Source organism: Aedes aegypti, chromosome 1 (genome assembly GCF_002204515.2).
Source record: "Aedes aegypti strain LVP_AGWG chromosome 1, AaegL5.0 Primary Assembly, whole genome shotgun sequence".
NCBI classification, from domain to species: Eukaryota; Metazoa; Arthropoda; class Insecta; order Diptera; family Culicidae; genus Aedes; species Aedes aegypti.
The window spans coordinates 25167983-25189578 of NC_035107.1; the positions used below are offsets into that span (position 1 = coordinate 25167983).

Here is a 21596-nt window from a genome sequence, read left to right on the forward strand (position 1 = left end):
CCGGTTAACATTTGCAACAATGCAGATCCAATATTGATGCTCTGAATAAATGAAACATGTACCTACTATATCTATTGGAGTGTATTCATTTATAATAAACTACAAAACCGTATTAAAAATATTCTAGCTCTAAAAAAGTGAAAATCACGAATTTCCAAATAAAAATAAATTACCCATTTATGGGTAGAGAGACTTTACCAATTTATGAGTAAAGCTTGTTTACCCATAAAATGAGTGTGTGCACTTTTCGGCGATTATGGGTAAACTTTACCCATATTTGGGTAGACTGATCTTAGCGTGTAGTGACAAAAAAGGGAACAGCGCAGAATGCTTTTTCATGGGCTTCCGCAACTTATTGCGGCGCTTATATTAAATCCACATCCAGCGGCGGCGATAACGCGCAGAAGATATGCGCGCAATTCAAACGCAACGTCAAAATTCAAGTAGGCTTGGATTTTTTCGTCCTTCAAGGACACAAATGTTTCAAATTTGCCCAATCTGAAACATTTGGTGATTTCAGGGGGTGGGAAACTCGGCTCAGTGTGCCCGGCACACTTTCCGCACATTTTCGGCACACCTGTGTACACCCTTCAGAAACTTCTGGAATCAACGATTATCGACTCTGGCATCCCTGCTTGGCATGTCAGATTATCAGCTGCTCATGTGTTCATCTGGTTTTAGGAAAAAAAACGAACAAAACCAGGAACAAAACCGATTTTTAGATGCAAATGCTGTCGAAATGCATTCAATACGGCTATATTTGGCGTATGTGTGCGCCGTCCAGGCGTTATCGGAAGTATAACTAAATGATTATAAATACCAAAATTGTGTAAAAATCAACATCTTATTTCAAAATTTTCAATTTATTCAATAACCAAGACAAGTTCTTTGGTAGTGGCTTCTTCGGTCCACTTCCGCCATTGATATTCCGGAACACAATACGGTGTGCAGGTAAAAAAAAACCCATCCTGAAATTCCGGTCGATGAGCTTTTCGATTGTACAGATTGATGGTCCAGGGACGATAAATGCTGATCTGAAAACCGAGTGAAGACAGCTTCATTTGATTATTGTCTATCCTTAAACCAAACAAACAATTTAACTTACCTCTTCAGCATGACCGTTGTTTTCAGCATATCATAGATGCTAGACACGATGGTCATTTCAATGCGGATTGGAATAATTTCAGTCTTCTCACGAACTTGTTATTTATGGCCAGGTCTATGGCCCAAAAGATTCCTCAAACGCGAAACACTTCGACAATCGAGCCGAAAATATTTTCATAAGCAAAACGTTTGCAAGGATCCCGAAAAACCAAAACAAATTATACGGTTGCCAGACACAGCGAAAAATTTACAACCAGATAGTCAAAACGTCAGCACACTTCGGCACATTTCAGCACACCGGGCACAAAATGAATTGAGCCGAGTTTCCCACCCCCTGACCGGATTCCTGTTGTCCCTCTGTCTGTCTCCTCCGATCTTCGGGTTCATCATCAGCGGAGACCTACTTGGTGCAGCCGTACATGGCTCAATCTTTCTCAGAGTAGTGGCATGCTTGCGGAGGAACACAATCGTTGTTCGTCAATCATGGTCCCCATGGCGGTCTCTTCAATATATACAGATGGTAGATTAGGAGATTGACTAATTCGGAAAGCTCTTTCGGTATCTTCGATAGGCATTCGATGATATTTCATAGTCTGTGAATTGAAAGGATATTATATAATACATCCTGCGTAATGCGATTATCTGAAAATGTCGATATACCGTCGCAGTGATAATGAAAATCACCCAGGAGGTGGGAAACTCGGCTCAATTCATTTTGTGCCCGGTGTGCTGAAATGTGCCGAAGTGTGCTGACGTTTTGACTATCTGGTTGTAAATTTTTCGCTGTGTCTGGCAACCGTATAATTTGTTTTGGTTTTTCGGGATCCTTGCAAACGTTTTGCTTATGAAAATATTTTCGGCTCGATTGTCGAAGTGTTTCGCGTTTGAGGAATCTTTTGGGCCATAGACCTGGCCATAAATAACAAGTTCGTGAGAAGACTGAAATTATTCCAATCCGCATTGAAATGACCATCGTGTCTAGCATCTATGATATGCTGAAAACAACGGTCATGCTGAAGAGGTAAGTTAAATTGTTTGTTTGGTTTAAGGATAGACAATAATCAAATGAAGCTGTCTTCACTCGGTTTTCAGATCAGCATTCATCGTCCCTGGACCATCAATCTGTACAATCGAAAAGCTCATCGACCGGAATTTCAGGATGGGTTTTTTTTTTACCTGCACACCGTATTGTGTTCCGGAATATCAATGGCGGAAGTGGACCGAAGAAGCCACTACCAAAGAACTTGTCTTGGTTATTGAATAAATTGAAAATTTTGAAATAAGATGTTGATTTTTACACAATTTTGGTATTTATAATCATTTAGTTATACTTCCAATAACGCCTGGACGGCGCACACATACGCCAAATATAGCCGTATTGAATGCATTTCGACAGCATTTGCATCTAAAAATCGGTTTTGTTCCTGGTTTTGTTCGTTTTTTTTTTCCTTAAACCAGATGAACACATGAGCAGCTGATAATTTGACATGCCAAGCAGGGATGCCAGAGTCGATAATCGTTGATTCCAGAAGTTTCTGAAGGGTGTACACAGGTGTGCCGAAAATGTGCGGAAAGTGTGCCGGGCACACTGAGCCGAGTTTCCCACCCCCTTAATCCGGTACACTGTAAGACCAAAGTACTCTTTAAAGGGTAAAAAAGTACCCTCTTTGAAAAAAACTAGTTTAACTCATAAAAAGAGTAAAGGGCCTTTACTCATTAAAGAGTAGACGGCTTGTACGTCAAATCAACGAGTGAATTTTACCCATTATCCAAAAAATAGTTTCTGAGAAACAGAGTAAAATTTACTCTTTTTTTTCAAATATTAAATAATAATAATTTTAATGCTCATTTTCGTATATATATAATCATCAGCTTCAAGACTCATAAATACCAGAAAGATTTATTTAATAAAAGATTTACAATAACAATTCTGATTCTATTTTCTTGTCAATCCATTAGTCAACAAGCTTAATGGGGCTGGTACTCCTGGTCAGAGCTGTTAAATGTCATGAATTTCACGTGACTTTGACAATTGAATATTGCTAATATCATCGATCCCCGTGGAAAAAGTCATCGGAAAAGCATTTTTCTGGTGACCTTTTCCAAACTACTATCGGTTGGCATTATGAGCTGAAGAGATATTTCCCATAGGAAGATGCTATGAGCATTCTAATTTTTCCAAAATTTTGACTTTTAACAGCACTGCTCCTGGTAGCTTTATGCAGCGAGACATGTAGCGGGATGTATTGGGCAGCAGTCGTTCTATAAAATATGTTATTGTTTGTTTAGATAGATGACGCGAAAAGAAAAGAAAAGTAACCTACCTTCGATTTATCCGCATTTTTAAATGCTTATTCCTGTTATAAAATTAACTAACTAAAGAATAACAAACGCTATTCCGTGAATCTAATATGCAAAATTCCAAGAATTTTTTCACCCATTAAAGGGTAAACCGACGGAATATATAAATGGGCATAAAATACCCTTTATTCGAAAAAAATAAAGTACCCTTTATTTGACGTTTCCATATATCAGAAAATAATGGGTATTTTTCCCACATTAAAGAGTAATGCCGAGTTTACAGTGTAAATTCATCGGGAGAGATGCTACACGGAGAAATATTTTTACCTAATTTTTGAGTTTACCTTACCCAAAATTAAGTATATCGATTATAGTTTCAACCCAAAATCTCTCGGTTTTCTCTTTCTCCCACACGAATGTTGTCAAAAATAGAGAGAGCTACATCTACCCAATGGGGGTACTTTGGCCCAATAAGCCAAATTTGGGTAAATGCAACTTTTCTTATGTTTGGGTCGAAAGAACTCAATTTTGCGTTGAATCAACCCAAAATTGAGTATATTTTTCTAATGGAATTAAAGCCAAACTACCTAGTGGGACCCTTGGAAATTTAGCCAAAATTGAGTTATTGGGCTCAACTACGGAACTGCGTTGAAACAACCCAAAATTGAGTTGAATTCCGTCTCCGTGTAAATATGGATCCGTGGTTGTATGTGGCTTCAGTAATTGCAAAGGAGCTGAGGAAGCTACGGAGGAGTCGTATAAAAAGTAGTGTGTCAGAGTTTGCTAATTTCTGATTTTTCATTATGATTTAAATATATGAAAACTAATGAATTCAATCTTGTGTTCGAGATGTTAGTAACAATCACATTGTAAGCACAATAATAATTTATTTCTATAGATATCTAAAACCACCAATTGTATGGGTACATTGAGGAATAAAAATATGGTATATTTATGGCATTTATTTAATCACATTTTAGACCAACCACCGCTCCATTACTATGTCACATGTAGCAAGTCTTTGGCATGCAAACCTCTACTGAGCAGCATCAGCAGCGGCACGCCACGGTGACGTACAGTAAATCAAATTCAAATTCGTACAGATTACTGTTTTCACATCAAGTTGGGAAAAACTATCATACTTGCATAACAGTCCCATGTTCTATGGGATTCCCCTGGGAGGGAGGCACCGATACTACACACAAAATTGGATACAATTGTTTTCCGAATTGCAAGATAACTCCAGTTTGCAAACGACAATCAAGGCAGGCTTAGTGTCAATCGCTAGTTTTCATTTGTTGTGTACGTTCGGTCTTTCTGGACAAACATTGAAAAAGGGCCACAGTTTTCTATGCGTTTAATTTTCAGTTTTAATTAAAACAGTAAAAAGAGCCTCATTTCAATACGTTACATTCAATAAGAATATACGGTGCTCTCGTGACGTTACTTTTGAATGTGTATGAATTGATTCTAATTCGATTTTTGAAACTTTTGATGAAATACAAAAATATGCTTAGGCTAATTACGCGCTTTTATCATGTTTGTCCATTATTTAAGATCCGGGCTCACAGTGACAGTTCGTGACAGCAAAATCTTGGCTCACTGTGACGTAGAGAAATTTTGTATTGGTTTCTCCCTCCCAGGGATTCCCTATATAAACGGGACTATTATACGAGTATGGGCAGAATATATCGAATTCAAAATAAATTATCAATAATGATGGTCAAAGGTATCATCTATTGTTCGACAACCGTAAATTGTTGTGCTCGAGTCTTTAATATCGTTGTTAGATGATTTTTGTTATATAATCCCAGGTATAATCCAATAAGTCTAACAGTGACTTACATATTTGCTGATGGATCTTGTGATGAATACATTGTAAGAGCGATATTCGTGAGTACTGAAAGAGTTTTTGTTGAAATGAGTTTTAGAATCATATTAAATACTTTTTATTTATACCAAATATGGAAGTAAATAGAAACAGTTTTTAATTTTTGAGCAATATATGACGCCTAAAACCTTCATTATTCATAAAAAAAAACCTTCGATATGTAATAGCTTTTTACCTACTTGATGTGAAAACAACGCCCTGTACGAATATGGCTGGGCCACTGTTCCATCAATAGAGGTAATAAACTATAGAGGAAGAATGTCGCTGGCGTCGCTGCAGGAACATCTTTTGCTGGCGGAGATAGGCGGGGATATAAATGTCAACGCGTAAAAGTAAGCAGTTTGACACTTATGTACCCGACATGTTTCTGAGCGAGAACAAAGGGAACAGCAGCGACATTCGTCCTCTATAGTTTTCTATCTCTATTGTTCCATCTCGTAAACTATCTCACTCAGGATCTCGCCTCTCTCGATCACTCCGTGATTGGTAATATCCGGTATCCTTGCCAAGTCATCGATTCCGGCGGCATTGTAAATTCCGGTGACATTGTAGAGTTTGATCGAAGTTCATACAAACAGGGATAGATTGGTTCTCAATAAGGTTCCCAACTTCCTCGTCTCTTCATCAGCAATCAGCAATCATCCCTTGAACATCCGTTGTCCTGGTGGGCATCCGCTCGGTTCCTCTACCATCGGACTGAAACGTTGTATTAATCCTGGTATTAATTAGGTTGTAATGTGTTGCTTGAGACACAACTATACTTCAAACTTACCGAAAATATGTTCAGATAATTTAATAGCGGCTTCCCTGGCGGCTTCCGTCGAGTCAAAAGTTGTGCAGACTGCAGTTGGTGCTTTCAAAGTTTACATAAATAAACAAAAACAATCTGCCATGAAACGATCACAGTTGCCAGTTTTTGCAGTGCAACTAGTCAAATGTGACATATTAATTTGATCGCTCACTCTTGCACAGCTGGCACATTTCGGCACAATTTCAAGTGAGCCGAGTTTCCCACCCCTTGGAACAACCCCAGTGTTAAAAATGCTCTGTGGCATTTTTGTCTAAAAATTGAATGTCAAACAAGATCACAAGCACAGACAAACAGACGTAACACTGACGAAATTTTTATCGACCACTCATTAAACGATCATTTCAAATTCGCTATGTTACAAATTTCACAACCAGAGGCGCGCGCATCGTTTTTCTTCGCGTTTGACGTTTCACACTACCGCCATCTGCCGGTCTTGTTTCACGAAACACCTTTTTGTGCAACATGCCCACCAGATGATGGTAGTGTAAACTGGGCGATGGATTTTGAAGAAATTTGCTCTAGGTGTTTCGTCTGTTTGTCTGTGTCACAAGTGTCAAGGTTTATAATTGGAACCATTTTAAAATTGAAGTTTAAAAATGTTATAGCCGTTATTTGAGCTGGAAAACTTGCTAAAGTAGTTGCAATAACATGCTCTTTCGTATTATTAAATACAAACAAGAATTCATTAAACATTTTAGGACCCAATTTTGAGTATAAAGAACTTATTTTTTGGGTACTCTGATTTCTCCGTGTAAAAAAAATCTGCACTGAAATGAATTTTTTTTGTAGAAACTAGTGATCCTATATAGAGAGATACGCGGAAGTAAAATGGAAATATTTGGCAACAGACCAGCAGTGCTGATTTTGCTCGGCGTCGAGAACAATATTGTAACACGGACATGACTTCCTCATCGCTAAAAATATTATTTTGTTTCGTTATAGATCTTTGAGCTACACATTCAAACTAATAAACTGCCCAAAAAATCAACAACTAAAAATCGCATTGAAAAAAAATTAATAAAGAAAAATATTTCATTTATTTTGCTTCATGCAAAATTACTTTTACCGAAATAATTTCAAGTGGATAACATTACTCCTCAAGAAAAGTTCAAAACAAACATAACGCATGTTCGTTTGGCTCACACTTTGACAGCTCTCGCTGCTCGATTGGCTCACACTTTGACAGAAATGTCAGCTTCCGCGAATCTCTCTTATAAAGGATTTCTAGTAGAAACTACTGAATCCATGGTTAAATTAAGAACTGCAACAACGATTTTCAACCGACTACATTAATCTGTTAACTCTACCAAAACATAGTCAACATCACTACACAAGAAAATATATTCTGTTTATTTAACCAGAGTTGTAGTATTTATGACTACAAATATTCTAGATTTGACAAGTTTGGCATTGTACTTTTGACCACACAGTGTTGCACGGTGGGTGTCATGGACTGAATTACAATGCTTTGTAGTGGATGCTACACGGATAACTTAGGAAATACTAGTTAGGGTATGAATTATCACATCTATTGCATTTTTGATTTTTATGCATTGTGCAGCATATGAAATATGCGCCACCAACATAAGTTTTATACTTCTCCATGCATTTTCGGAAATTATTGTTTTGTATAGATATTGGCTATATTTTGCTGCATTTTGGACTTGGTGTTTTTTCATTCCCAGTTTAATATGCAGCTGCAGGCACTCACGTCGAGGTAAAAAAAAAACACGTTGCTATTTCGCGTGGTAATTCGTGAACATTTTCTTACGTTCGTCGGTGCTATTTTACGCTACATTTCTTCAGAACTCAAGTGTCCAACAAGTAAGTTAAAAAAAATTGAATCAACGAAGAGGAAGAGTCAAATAATCAATACGTTTCAGCACACTGATGTGAGCCAACATTGAGAAGGAAATGGAGAAGTTCCTGACGATCGCCAACAGACGAGCTGATTAGGATTCCTAGCAAATGAACTAAGCCAACCAACCGACGATTCCAGAGGAAATTTCCCCAACATTCTGGAAAACATAAGAGTTTCAAGGCGAGTGTGTATTTAGCAGCCGCCGGGATGACTCCAAAGAGAATTCCAATCCATATAACCCTCACTGATTGTTCATCTTTGGCAGTAGTGGAGTATGTTTTTTTTTATTAAATAAATGGTGAATTTTATATCAATTATTAGTTTCATTCAACTGTTTTGTTTTTTATCTTTCTGCCTCTCAGCTTGAATGTAAACAAAAGAATAGCGGTAGCTAAATAATAATGCACAATTATACATTGTAATTCCTAAAAACCGTTTATTGTTTGAAAGGATAAAACAAGGATATGCATTCCATGGGGTGAATAGACAGAATATTTTTTTAGTATGAGGTTTAAGCTTTTCAGTATTTAATTATTTAACCGTGTACTATGGACGTGGTCACATTCACTGCACTGCTCAGTGATTTTTACCAGATTATAGTAAACTTAACAGATTTTTGTAATCAGTTGAAAATAGTTGGTGCAGTTCTTAATTCTACCATGGATTCGGTAGATTATACAATAAAATTTGTTTGCGTGTGTTCCTTAAAAATCAGTGTTGTGAAAAACTCAATTTCTCATAACTCACGCTTGAGACTTTTCATGCGTGAGATGTCAATCACGCAACTCAGGAGTCAAACAATCATGGATGAGTTGGCATAGTAAGTTCTCAGTTAATAACTGTGGAAGTGCTCATAAGAACACTAAGCTGAGAAGCAGGCTCTGTCCCAGTGGGGACGTAACGCCAGAAAGAAGAAAGAAGAAGAGTTGGCTCAGCTGTTTGACTTCCACAATTTACTCACACATGGCAATAATTTCTTGTCAGTCTGGTATAACAATAGTACAGCGGGGATTCGTTGGTTGGAACACGACTGCCTTCCATCTAGTGAATCCGACCCGATAGTTGCAACGACTGACAGCAGGTGAAAATCCTTCAGACTAACGCATTTGGATCAAAGACACATTAAAGACCTCCATGTCCCTTGGAGTTGTCCAAAATTTTATGGCTCTTAAGGTAATCTAGAATGCCGTGCAAAGTGTACTGCGATCTGTCAAACTTGGGTACCTTTTGCACTACCGAGGGACCAGATGCAGTACTAGAAGTGGTACCAAATCTAAGCCCGAGTGGGACGGACCTGTTTGGACCGCAAATCGTCACGAAACGCACATATACATACACATTTGTTCTGTACATGGAGACTTCAATGCGACGGTACTCAGACGTCAAAGTCAGTTTGATATCTTTTCTTGACATTCGAGTGCTTTTTAGTTGGATTTTTTTTCCAACCAGCAGCGAACATCCAACTATCGAGTCATTCCATGTTGCGGACCCCCAACGAGCGAATCCCCACTGTAATCCTATCTAACATAAACAATATTTGCGAAGCAGATCTCTAATGAATTTGCTCTCACGGGAGAGCGTATTGATTGAGATTTGAGTGTGAGTCTATCAACACTGTTAAAAATATCGTTTTTTCACAAAACAAGTAAGAAAAATATAAAGGCACATTTGATATTCTCTTATTCGAACTTTTGAGATTAAGTGTGGCAGCAGGGCGCATTTCAAACTGAGTGTGCAGAAGGGCGATAGTGATGAAGGTTCATGTGAAAGAGCGTAGAAGGACGAGGTCAAAAGGCACAATCGCTGTTGTCAAACTGAAGGAGACGAAGGGCGGAACAATTCTAAATTTTGATAAATGGCGCATGATGCATTTTTATTTATTTTAATATGTTGTTCATAATATAAAAATAAATCAAATGGTTTGTTACAAAGGTAATATTGTAATGGATCATTCAAAAATGCATCATGTGATTAAATCGACCGGAAACATAATATAGAATTAACATTATATCCACTGAACTTCAAACCGATTTTACTGAGAATGTATTAGTGTTCACATTCGCCCTAATTCTGACTCTGTATTGAATTGATTTGTTGCAATAATAGGGCGATATTCAAAACTGAAAAGGCAATAGATGACTCTTTTTCAGTGGCAGTAAAAACGAAATCCTGAAGCAAAGAAAGCACAATGGAAGATGAACTAAACACAAAAAGTTATGTATTTATATTACTCTTGATCACTACTTTTTCGATCCAGTTTCCTAATTGCAAGTAATTTACGTTTTTCATTACTTTCCATACGTTTTGACAGTTCACCGACTACCATTCTTCCATGCGCTTGTGTTTGAAATTTGAGAAATTTGAGAATCCAGCGTAGCGCGATCAGTGAAAGGAATACACACATCAGTGTCGCCGCTAGGCGGCCAGCACAGATAAACTGAATGTTCGAAGGGTTGTTGTCTGTACTTTTTGCCACTGGCGCCAACTGTTAGCGATTAAGATCAAAACAAACAGTCGTTACCCTATTGTCCCCGCTCATTGAAAAAAAAACCCTTGCTCTGGTGTGATGTACTATCGGCTCAAATGCTCAGTTTTATTATACCAACTTGAGTAAATGCTCAAGAAAATTATTTGACAGGTGAATTTGAGTGAAGTAAAAGCTTTTGCTCAGTTTATTCATACGACCTATTGGAACACAACCTCAGTGTCATCGCAGCTGAACATTATAAAATATTGCCGTCCTGAGTACGTCCCTGGGATGTGTCACGAGCAAAACGTCAGCAAAAGAAAACAAAACAAAACACTCTGCTGGAAGGGGCTCCCTTTGCGTTTCCTCAACCACTTTCCTTGTTATCAGTGTTGTTCAAACGAGTGTAAAACAGGAAAGGAGCGTCCAGCTGCTGATAAGGCTACCGATCGTCGTCGATTTTCTTGGTCTATTCCTCCGATCCGTCATTCGCGTATATTATCATCACCAATCGTCTGATTTTGCTTATCGTCTCGGCCTCGACTAGGTGCTGCTCATCAAAAGTGGTAAGTAAATGAGTCATCATCGAGTGTCTAGTTTGGAGAAAGTTTAACATAAAACCCTCCTTCGTGCATATCTGCAATCTAATTACCTTTTACGTTTTCCCCCCGCACTTCAGACACACAAACCATATGGCAATGGAACCTGCGGCTGTGAATCTTGCTGACCTGGCATCGCTCAAGGAGCGGATGAAGCTCATTGCCGAGGCGGACCCCAAGCAGTATCACAATGAGTTTTCCCTCAGGCGCTATCTGAGGGCGTTCAAAACGGTCGATGCGGCCTTCCAGGTAAGTTCTTGTGATGGTTCTTCATTTGGCATGATTATAATCAAACAAAAATGGATATCATTAATTACCCAATTTTTAGGATTCAATAATTATTTAGCAATAAGATTACCGTCGGACGGGGCTACTTTTGATGCCGGGGGCTACTTTGGACACTCACCTTTTGAATTTATTTGCAGCATAAATATTAATCTGAGCAATTTTGTGTCTTCAGCACTTTTATTAACCAATGTATGCTCTACCACTAGACATGAACTATTTTTGAAAAAAAAAAACATCAACAATAACAGGAAAATAAATATTTGGAAAAGTGAATAGACATAAAACACACATATTTCAATACGTACCAATGTAAAATTCACAACATAATCTCTAAAAAATATTTTCCGTCATATTTTATACGGATTTGCAGTACAAAACAATTGCATCCATTAATTTCTAAAATAAACAACTCTTAAGCCAGCTCTAAACTGCTAAGAAGCTAAAAGCATATTACAAAAGCAATTTTTTACTTCTTCACGATCTTGCACAACTTTACTTCATAGATTGCGTTTTTTAATGAAAATTACTTTTAGTTACAGGTTTTCATGTGATCCCTCTACATACCGTTCATGTTATATGAAGAAGAATAGAAAAGACCGTTTTTGTACATTACTCATTAATCATCGCAGTACCTTCTTCTTCTTCTTCTTCTTTCTGGCGTTACGTCCCCACTGGAACAGAGCCTGCTTCTCAGCTTAGTGTTTTATGAGCACTTCCACAGTTATTAACTGAGAGCTTACTTTGCCAATTACCATTTTTGCATGCGTATATCGTGTGGCAGGTACGATGATACTCTATGTTCTGGGAAGTCGAGAACATTTCCAACCCGATAAGATCCTCAACCGGTGGGATTCGAACCCACGACCCTCAGCTTGGTTTTGCTGAATAGCTGCGCGTTTACCGCTACGGCTATCTGGGCCGCAGTACCTAGTAGATACATTGTTCGTTTAGGTCAATTTAAAAATCAAGCATTCGTAACTGATAGTTCCATATAAAGGGAAGTTGAAAGTTTAAGTTTCATACTGCAAACTGGAAAGTCCGAATAGCATGTTTCACTGAAATTAATGGTTATATATGTGTAATTGTTTCGAGCTTGGCAATTTTCTAAATTATGTTTTTCAATGAAAAAACGTTTCATTACATCACAATGGATGATAATTAATTTAATCAGTTTGAAATTCATGAGGAAAAATCATTCTATTACCAAATTGTGAAAATTTCTGAAAATGTCCAAAGTAGCCCCTTTTTTTGTCTTGAAGGACACACTTTTTTCGCTATTCCAGCATTTTTGTTATTTCTTGTTGGATTTACCTCATATTTTGCACATTTGTTAGGTACATGTACAACTTAAATATATGTAAGAAACATCAATGTCTATCCATAATTCTAAGAGTTACAAATCCTCAAAGTTGAAGAAATTTTCAATTACGAAAATATCCTCGACCGATAGGATTCGAACCAATGCATAAATGTTTTTACCACCTCCTTGAAGTACCAAAAGGCACATTAAAATGGTTCGTCTTTATATTTATTACATTGCCATTTGGAAATCTAAGTATCATCTAAAGCCTATCGCGGATACTAAACTGGCTATGCTTTAGATGTTGGGCGTCATTTTTAACCCTTCTTCTGGAGTGTCAGTTTGGTAGCCCAAACACTGTTCCCAAACACGCTTGTCCACTTGAGTAAAATCAGCGGCAGCTGATATGATACTGAGCAGGTAAAACTTATATTATACTACTCAGCAGATTCAAGGCTGATAATATTATCCTTGTGCTTAGAAACTCCATTGTAACTATTATCTGTAATAGGAACACTGAGGTCCAGGGGTTCCACATTGAATTTTGTATTTTTATTCAATTACTAGTGGTCCCGGCAAACTTCGTCTTGCCATCAAGTAGGCTGTTAAAAAACGCTATGAATCGTTCCGTTCACGCTCGTTTTCCCGACTTTCCCGGTGAATATCCTGGAATTGTTAGACACACAAACACGTCGGAACCCTTGACAAACAAAACGGAAATATAATTATTCAAATCTGTTGACCCGTTCGTAAGCCATTTCGTGACATACAAACACCATTCCATTTTTATTTATATAGATATGTATCGTTAAGCTACAATTCACCGTGCATTTAAAAACGAGTATGCACTTAAAATAATTATATAAATCATTATATTTCTGTATTAATCCTGGAGCAAATTATTTGTGTTGTATTTCAAATCTGTATCACTGAGAATCTAGATAACCATTAGGTTTACACATTAAATCCAAAGAGATACTAATCATTTGTAATTACAAGGCGAAATTGTCACATCTCAGTTTGAGTTCTAAGGTTTTAAAAATATTTATTTTCATCGTTGCTCAAAATCAGTATGAATTTGTACAATTTCGGAAGAATTATGTTTGCAGAATCTGTATATCAGTATTTTTCCAAAAAATCTGTGTAGATTGTTGATCAAATATTCGAGAAAATCTATAAAATACGGATAAATCTGTATATGTGGCAACCCTTCTGATGTCTAGTTCTTCCATCGAACAATTAGCTCTGAAGTACAGGAAGTGGTTAGACAGCAAAATAATAGTGACTTCAGTGACTACAATTATCAAAATAGAGTGATGATAAGTGACTTCAAAACTACAAGTGTTTATTAAAAAAATTGCCTAGAAACGAAAGTGGATGTTAAAATTGTAGATAACGTATACTGTTATCTACAATTTTAACATTACTTTAGTAATTTGAAATATTTCTTTACAATGAATCGACTGGAATAAGAATTGTGAGTCAAAAATCAGATCATCTGTTTTGACGAATTTCTTGTTTTTGACAAATTTTCCGGCAAAAGTTTATTTATGATTTTTTTAATAATGTAGAGTTGAAAAACTAATTACTTGGGGCATTTTTGAATATATTCATGGAGGTGTTGAAGGGTAAATTTTGAATGGTGATTGTAGATGGATTTCTTTTAATGTTTGTGGATACATTTTAGAATATTATGGCGAAGTTCCTTGCAAAAATAAAAAAAAAAATTGACAAATTTGTAGAAGAATTCCTGTAATAAATATAACATCAATCAAAAATTCGTCCCGGTTCTCGTCAAAAAAATCTCGGCCAGTAAAGTTCAGCCAAGAATGGTTTCCCAAATTTGTCTCCAAAAATTTCTCAAAAAGCTCGACAAAACATTCGCTTCTAGACAGAAATCTTAGAGGAATATTTACCTGATTTTTTCCAGGTAGAGCCAAAAATTCCTACCTTTTAATTTCCAATTTAACAAAGTTGATGTCTTTAAAAATCTGTGAAACATTATTGTTTTGCTGTTTGAGTTTGAGAAGCTAGACCAGTTTATAATTTCTTTATCAGTAATTGACGAACATAGTGATTTGAGTGACTTTTTTCTGGAAAAGGGGCTCTAGTGACTTTTAGTTACAAATAGTGACTTTTTAGTTGTTAACTTAAGTGTAAAATAGTGACCAAGTCTCTAAAAAGTGACTCGCTACCAGCTCTGCAACTGTTCGTTTTGGACAACACATTTTTGTGACCATCCGGATTGAACAAACGGAACGAACCAACCACACCATACACGGAAGCATTGAAGTTCCTTGGTACCGATCTGCGGTATACGAAGAGAAGCCTTTTGTACACTGTGACAATAATCGGTGGTCCTGTGGATATCAGAGCTTTCCTATGGCATACATGCATTGTTTAGCCAGCCCACCGGGAGAAAAACTTACCCATTCACTGCACTGATAAAAATCCACACGCTCGATCTGTGTGTTTAAAATTATGGATCGATTCATGAACGTCCATATCGATTTGCTATGATTTTCTTGCAAACTTCGTGTGTGTTACACATTAAATTCCTGTGTTTTGCTTCATGGATTGATTCATCAACCGACAACAGGGATTCCATATTTTTTCCACATAAGTTCCCGAAGTTTTCTCTTCAGATTCATATGTGTCAACCTATGGACGCATAGATCATCACTCCAACACGGATTCAGTGTGTTTTGCTTATGGTTATCTTGTGTCATAATCATCATGTTCAAGTTGGTCGATTCATTGATTTGCGCAATGAGATTGTTATGATGAAATCCATGAGCTATGCTATCGATTTCCATGTTCAAAGCTTCTAAATTGTTTGTGATCAACCCATGGGATGCATAGTGAACTGAATTGCGGTTGGACCTCGTGTCGAACGACAGTTATCATCATGCTTCCAAAGAGAAGAAGCAAATTTTGCAGCTGAAAGTGTTAGATGAAAATTTGTGAATTCGACCGATATACGAGAATTCTACCTTTCTATAAGAAAACATTGATTATAATGTATAGTTTAGTAGAAAAATCGGATTCCCCTAACAGATTTTCCTGGCTTTCAGTTTCGAGAAAAAATGGAATATGCTTATCCCTGGCTTCCCAAATTATGGATTTGCGGCGCCCCGCTTGTTGCTGGCTCACGGGTTTGAAAAAAAAATCAAGAGAGCTTGCGACAAGCAGAGGAGCCTCGGATCCATATTTTGGGGAGCAAAAGTTTTTCTACCAAATTTCTTCTTTCAGTCCCATGACATTTATGTTCTATCACACATGACTATCTAAAGCTACTACATTTCGAATTCAATAATCAAATCAGTTGGTTTTCATGATTTAATATTTGGAAATTCATGTTTGTTTCACATGACAACCTAATGTTGATACACATGTTTTTATACCGTGAAATCAATGATGAAATCCATATGGCTACCACACTCAAATCATGTGGTTTTCCTCATTGCGCAAATCTATAAGTAAAACACACGACCTTGACGTGTAGATTTTTCTCAGTATGAGCAGCAATATATTGTTAGTGCAGGCAAAATCAAGAACGAATACAAACTTCGCTCAACTATTTCACGCGACCAAAACGTCGCTGGACTTTGGCGTCCTTTTCATGTTAGTGCTTGAGCGACACCGGCTATTTCAATGCGTCGCTGGAGCACTAAACTGCAAAGCGCTCGCCAGTCCAGCGACGCGAAAGTTGAACGACATTGCAGCGATTACTCGGATGCACAATATTATCCCACTTGATGTGCCGTCCGAAAGCCAGCTGGAAGGACATACGGATGTCCATATCGGAAATCACCGAAGCGGGACAAAAAACGAAATAATTCTCGATCTGTCAAAAATAAGTCTCCTCTGGAGCAGACTTATTTTTGACAGATCGAAATCGGAGGGGAATTAATTTCCGAACTGTCAAATTTAAGTTCAGACTAATTTTAACAACGCAATTGAGACAGACCCTTAGTGTATTTCCTATAAGCTACAATGTAGTTTAATAATTGATTTTCTACGTCAATGAATTTCCAATCTGAACCATAAATATAAGGAAATAAATATCAACAATATTTTTTGTTATTATTTGCAGAAACAACCTTCGGTAAACATAAGTCAGTAATATTTAATATTATCAATTTTACTAGATAGAATCCTAAGGCATTATAGCCTATTGAATACGTGGCCACAAAAATGTCGAATTAAGTGTGGCTTTTTTTTTTGTATGGTATTCAGTTGAAGCTGCCTGACAGCTTAACTTGTCAAGGCTGAACCCTCAGTCTGGCTTTTGCCAAATTACCCCTCTACCAGGACCAATACTCAGACGGACTAGGCTATGGTGCCCACATGAACACTGTTTTTTATTAGTAGTTTGACGTGATAGTTTTTGAAAAATATCCATATTCCCTTGCTTCTGAGAAAAGGGAGCATTGTGAAAATCAGCAGCTCCATCAGAATTTGTTTGAAATAGTAGTGTAGTAGTGTCATTACTAATACTGTCTAGTCAAAACGGTTTTGAATAACTTGTCATTTAAGTGCTATTCTGATTACTCCTGTCTTTTACGTAAGATTAGAATCTTAAATGTAGTTCTAATTAATTTTATTTTTTATTGTTAAAAGTCTTTATTGGTCATTACGTTCATAAATCCTTAAAAAAAGTCACTTTCCTTGTCTGTTCAACAATTTATCGAACCTAGCAAGTGAACCCTAATGATCGATCTCAACGTCTTCCTTTCCATAGTTATTTTTATAGTGAATATTTAAGAGTAAAATTACCTTTGGCTTCTCTAACAGTCTCCTACAAGATTCACTTGCAATGCAATGCTTCACAACGCCTACTTTCTACTTGTAAATTTTGCGAAAATGAAGCTGGAATCAGATTATTTATACCGTTGTTACAAAAACGGTATTTCTTTTTATGGCAATGTAAAAACCTTATTAAAATAAGATTGTCGCCACTTATTTGTACTCAGTGAATCTACTAGTCATTTTCCTCAGAGTAATATTCCTTACGTCGTACATGATAACGACGTGTCTAGCTAGCTAATAATAAGAGTGGCTACGAATCATTCTGGTTTGCCAACAGGCAAACTGATCGTCACCAATAGTATTAATGTCCACTTCGAATAGATTAATTATTTGAAATGGGCATCAATTCTATCAATGACGCAGAATGTCCGTTGGATCACATCAGAGATATTATTGCGTCTATGCCATATGAATTATGACGCAGCTTCAAGCAAAAAAATGCCAAAATGTGATACCACCACTACAGGTTACGCCAAGTATAACAAATTAGAGGTTCATGCAACTCACCTTTAACCTCAGGGGCTGCACATAACATATGTGGAACTCCGAAGTGAAAGCGAGTTGAAAAGTTGTACCCACTTCCAGCTGCTGGCAAGTGGTATATCTAGTATAGAAGACATCGAACTGTCATTACCAAGAGTAAACAAAACACATATGATTCGATCAGTAGACCAGTTGCTGCAAAGATTACAGTCATTAAGATCGGGGGACGGTCGACAACGTTGGAAAGCAATGACTAAAGATTAAACAAATTTATTTTTTCAAAAAAATGTGATTTTTTTCTGCCATACTGTTTAATGTTCATGTTTCATAACCACAGAATGTGATCGTTTCGAAAAAAATATTTCCTATCAAAGAACTTCCTGTTTCATAACGTGAAAAAGCTTTTGCTTTCGAAAATCCTTCCATTCATTCACCTAAAGAATATAATTCTAGCATAACAACATAGATATCTAATACATTGGCTAAATTATCTCGAATACGAGTGGTGTAAATCTCATTCTAAAGTTGTACCATAAATAGTTATTTTCATTCCATTCGTTGCCACTCTGGATATATGTGATCTTTGGTTCATTTCAATACAATGCCACATTGGGCCAGACCGCAAAATTAGATGAAAAAAATATATTTTGGTTATGAAGATGAATGTTAGGCAAAAATGTTACATATGATGACCCGAATAAAAAATACAATACAAAAACAATATAACGTATTGCAACAGTACCATTCAATATATTGGAAATACAATACAGTATATGTAAAATGACAATACAATTACAGTACAATATATTGTTTTGAACAGTTCACTGTATGGTATATGAGATTTTTGCAATATAATGTATGGGTGGTTAAGTATCGTAACAATACAAATATAGATATTTTCTCATACAAACATTTTGAAAATACAATACGATATAATGTTCATGTATTGTCTTGATTAGCAATTCGTGTATTGTTGTACAATACAAAAACAATTCAACGAACTGTATCATGGTTGCATTCGTCGTTACATCTTATGTCAAGTGACTTCTAAAAAATTACTTATTTTAACTTTTTGAATATTTTTCACCCAACATTTCTTGCTTTCTGAACTTGTTTTGTTTATTTCTTTCAGCAAAGCTTCATAGAAAAAAGCAACAGTTGTTTTACGCGAAAATAGGAATTTGACCAAAATTGTAAGGTATAAAACCAATTAAAAACAATACAATGTTCTGTTACAATATATTATATTGTTTTTGAATTGTATATCCAAACAAGAATAATATTGCTTCGACATTCAATTACAATACGCTTTATTGTATCCAATACGTTATATTGTACATTAATGGTTTATTCCATTCACTGAATGATACGTTTTTATCCGGGGAGGACTACATTTTGACATTAAGTGACATTAGGGTGGTCCAACAAAATACGGAAATATTTTTGCAACTTTTATGCTTTGCAATTTAACGCTTCTATAAAGTTGATCTTTGTTTAATTTTGAACAACTTTGCCGAAGACGCTAATCTTATAAGTCTACTGTAGCCGTTCCTATGGAGTTTTCAATGATGCAGGGTAGGGTGGTCCATGAAAAATTGATATTTTGCCCATAACTTTTTTATTTTAAATTCGATCAATATTACGTCCTCTACAAAGATCTAGAACTAGTTGAAACGCGTATTTTGGTGAAATAATTAAGTGATTATATTCATTCGTTTATGAGATATGACCATTTTTATTCAATAAAGTTTTGTGTGAAATGGAAATATGCACAGAAAAACCGCAGCAGCAAAACAAATCCAGTGAAATCTATCGACATTTCAATCAACAATCTTCAATTATTGCCTACTCACCCCCCGTTGTTTCATAGCTAGCGTAAAAAGCTGGATTGTTCTGATAAAATTGTTGTTTCAACATTTTTTTTTATTACAACAAATCGAAAACACTTATTGAAAACAACAAAAATATTTATTATTTTGAATAGCTGTCAATTCTTTTCGTGTTAAACATTACTGCAAAGTTCTAAACATAATTTGGTTGAAAACTTTTAAACTGAATATTTTTTAGCATATTATACTTATTTATATAATGTTTAGATTCATATTCTGAACACTTGCGGCTTAGGCTGACTTGAAATGCAACTAATAGGCAAAAATCAGCCTGAATTGGCGATAAAAATATTAATATATCTCCTTTTTTTAAGTTTTTCTTAAAAGTATCGAATAATATTTTGTTTCCATTGTCAATCACTGTGATAATTCTGCCGCATATTCCGAACAGCACGAATAAATCCAATTCATATAAACAATTTAGCATACAAATTAATCTAGGCTGGTTTATCTGAAATCGAGCTAGAAAGTCATTACTACTCCCAGGATATAAAATAGGTTGAAATACAATAAATATGAGTTGCAATTGACTTCCACTTCCTGCACACTTAGACTAAATCACCGACTTCGGTAATCTCATTACTGAAATCTCAACAGCTGAACGATCGGTAATCGATTCGGTAAACGAATAGATTACTGACCTTTCGGTAATTTGCGTTTCGCACCTCAGCTGTCAAAACTACCGAGTTTTCGGTGAACGTTTACCGTAGATCTGTAAATATGGTGCATGGGTTTGTTTCTCCGGATAACCAAATTGCTATTAGTAAAAAGGGTAACGTAAACGTATAATTCACATTTTCACCTTTATTCTATCTTCTAATAATATAATCATGATCTAGCAGCATAAATCTATTCATGAAATAATTTTACGGGGACTCGTGCTGGGCTGCGGGAGAATGGCGGAGAAGTAGCGGTCGTTGCAATCCTGCCACAAAGAGTAACGTTATTTCATATAAAAAATCACTTTTAATCTATCTTTTACTCACCTCTATCGTATTTCCGTATTTGGTAAATCCTTAGAACACATTTTTATATCGGTATAACATGGGCTTGCCAACATTTTCACCATGACGACAAAAAAACAATGATAGTTTGACACTTTGTCAAATCACTGATTTCGGTGATCTATGGGTCAGTATACCGAAACTTCAGTTAAATATTTTACAGTTTTCGGTAATACTGGTGATTCACAGACGGTTCGGTGATTTTTTTGACAGCTCAACAATAGTTTACCGGAGATCTGTAATTTCACTCCTGACACACTGTCAAAAACTCATCGATTACCGAAACTTCGGTATTTCTGTGAATTACAGATCTGTTTCGGTAAATTTATTTACCGAACGCTCACACTCTGTTTTAGTGTGTGGGAATTGGATGACATATATCAGTGAAATATTTCAACCAACACGCCATATCATAGTATTTCGTTATGTCATAGATATGTACTCTGATTATTTCGCTTATTCCATGTAATACATTTCATACATATTATAACTGATCCATTAAAACAATTGTCGTAAATACAAAGGTGCGTTCGATCTCTATTACAAGAGGTTTGTATTTATAAAAGAAAAATATAAACATATATATTCGATTGAGAAGATTTCCGATGGTTTTGACTTTGTTTTTGTCAGCACTCAACAATATTTCAGCTAAAATCATGAACTTCCTGTAAAATATGTTCGTTTTCTCATCAAAAGTGAGTTCTGTTTGATCCTTCGTCCTTGGCGCTTGTCCCTGCGGGGGCGGCAATGGGGACAGGATCAAACATGTCGTGCTTAAAAAAAGTT

At 36.3% G+C, this 21596-nt stretch overlaps 1 protein-coding gene and 3 long non-coding RNA genes across 5 annotated transcripts in view; 2 read left to right on the plus strand and 2 right to left on the minus strand.

Annotated features, from left to right (window-relative positions):
* Positions 1-825: 825 nt before the first annotated feature.
* Positions 826-1369, minus strand: LOC110674804. The gene is made up of 2 exons (XR_002499210.1): positions 1106-1369; positions 826-1034 (listed from the first exon to the last, which is right to left on the minus strand). It is a non-coding gene; the product is annotated as an uncharacterized LOC110674804 (long non-coding RNA).
* Positions 1370-1861: 492 nt separating this feature from the next.
* On the plus strand, positions 1862-2406 carry LOC110674805. Its single transcript, XR_002499211.1, has 2 exons — positions 1862-2125; positions 2197-2406. It is a non-coding gene; the product is annotated as an uncharacterized LOC110674805 (long non-coding RNA).
* An 8356-nt stretch (positions 2407-10762) lies between these two features.
* Positions 10763-21596, plus strand: part of LOC5580057 (phosphatidylinositol transfer protein CSR1) — a 36474-nt gene continuing 25640 nt past the window's right edge. The window contains exons 1-2 of one of the 2 annotated variants that reach the window (XM_021839188.1): positions 10763-11005; positions 11115-11283. In XM_021839188.1, coding sequence (XP_021694880.1) covers positions 11128-11283 — 156 coding nt within the window. In that variant the 5' untranslated portion in view covers positions 10763-11005; positions 11115-11127. The remainder of the gene's footprint in view (positions 11006-11114; positions 11284-21596) is intronic. The other variant, XM_001654765.2, reaches the window with a different exon arrangement.
* LOC110674808 lies at positions 10913-11178 on the minus strand. Its single transcript, XR_002499217.1, has 2 exons — positions 11088-11178; positions 10913-11028 (listed from the first exon to the last, which is right to left on the minus strand). It is a non-coding gene; the product is annotated as an uncharacterized LOC110674808 (long non-coding RNA).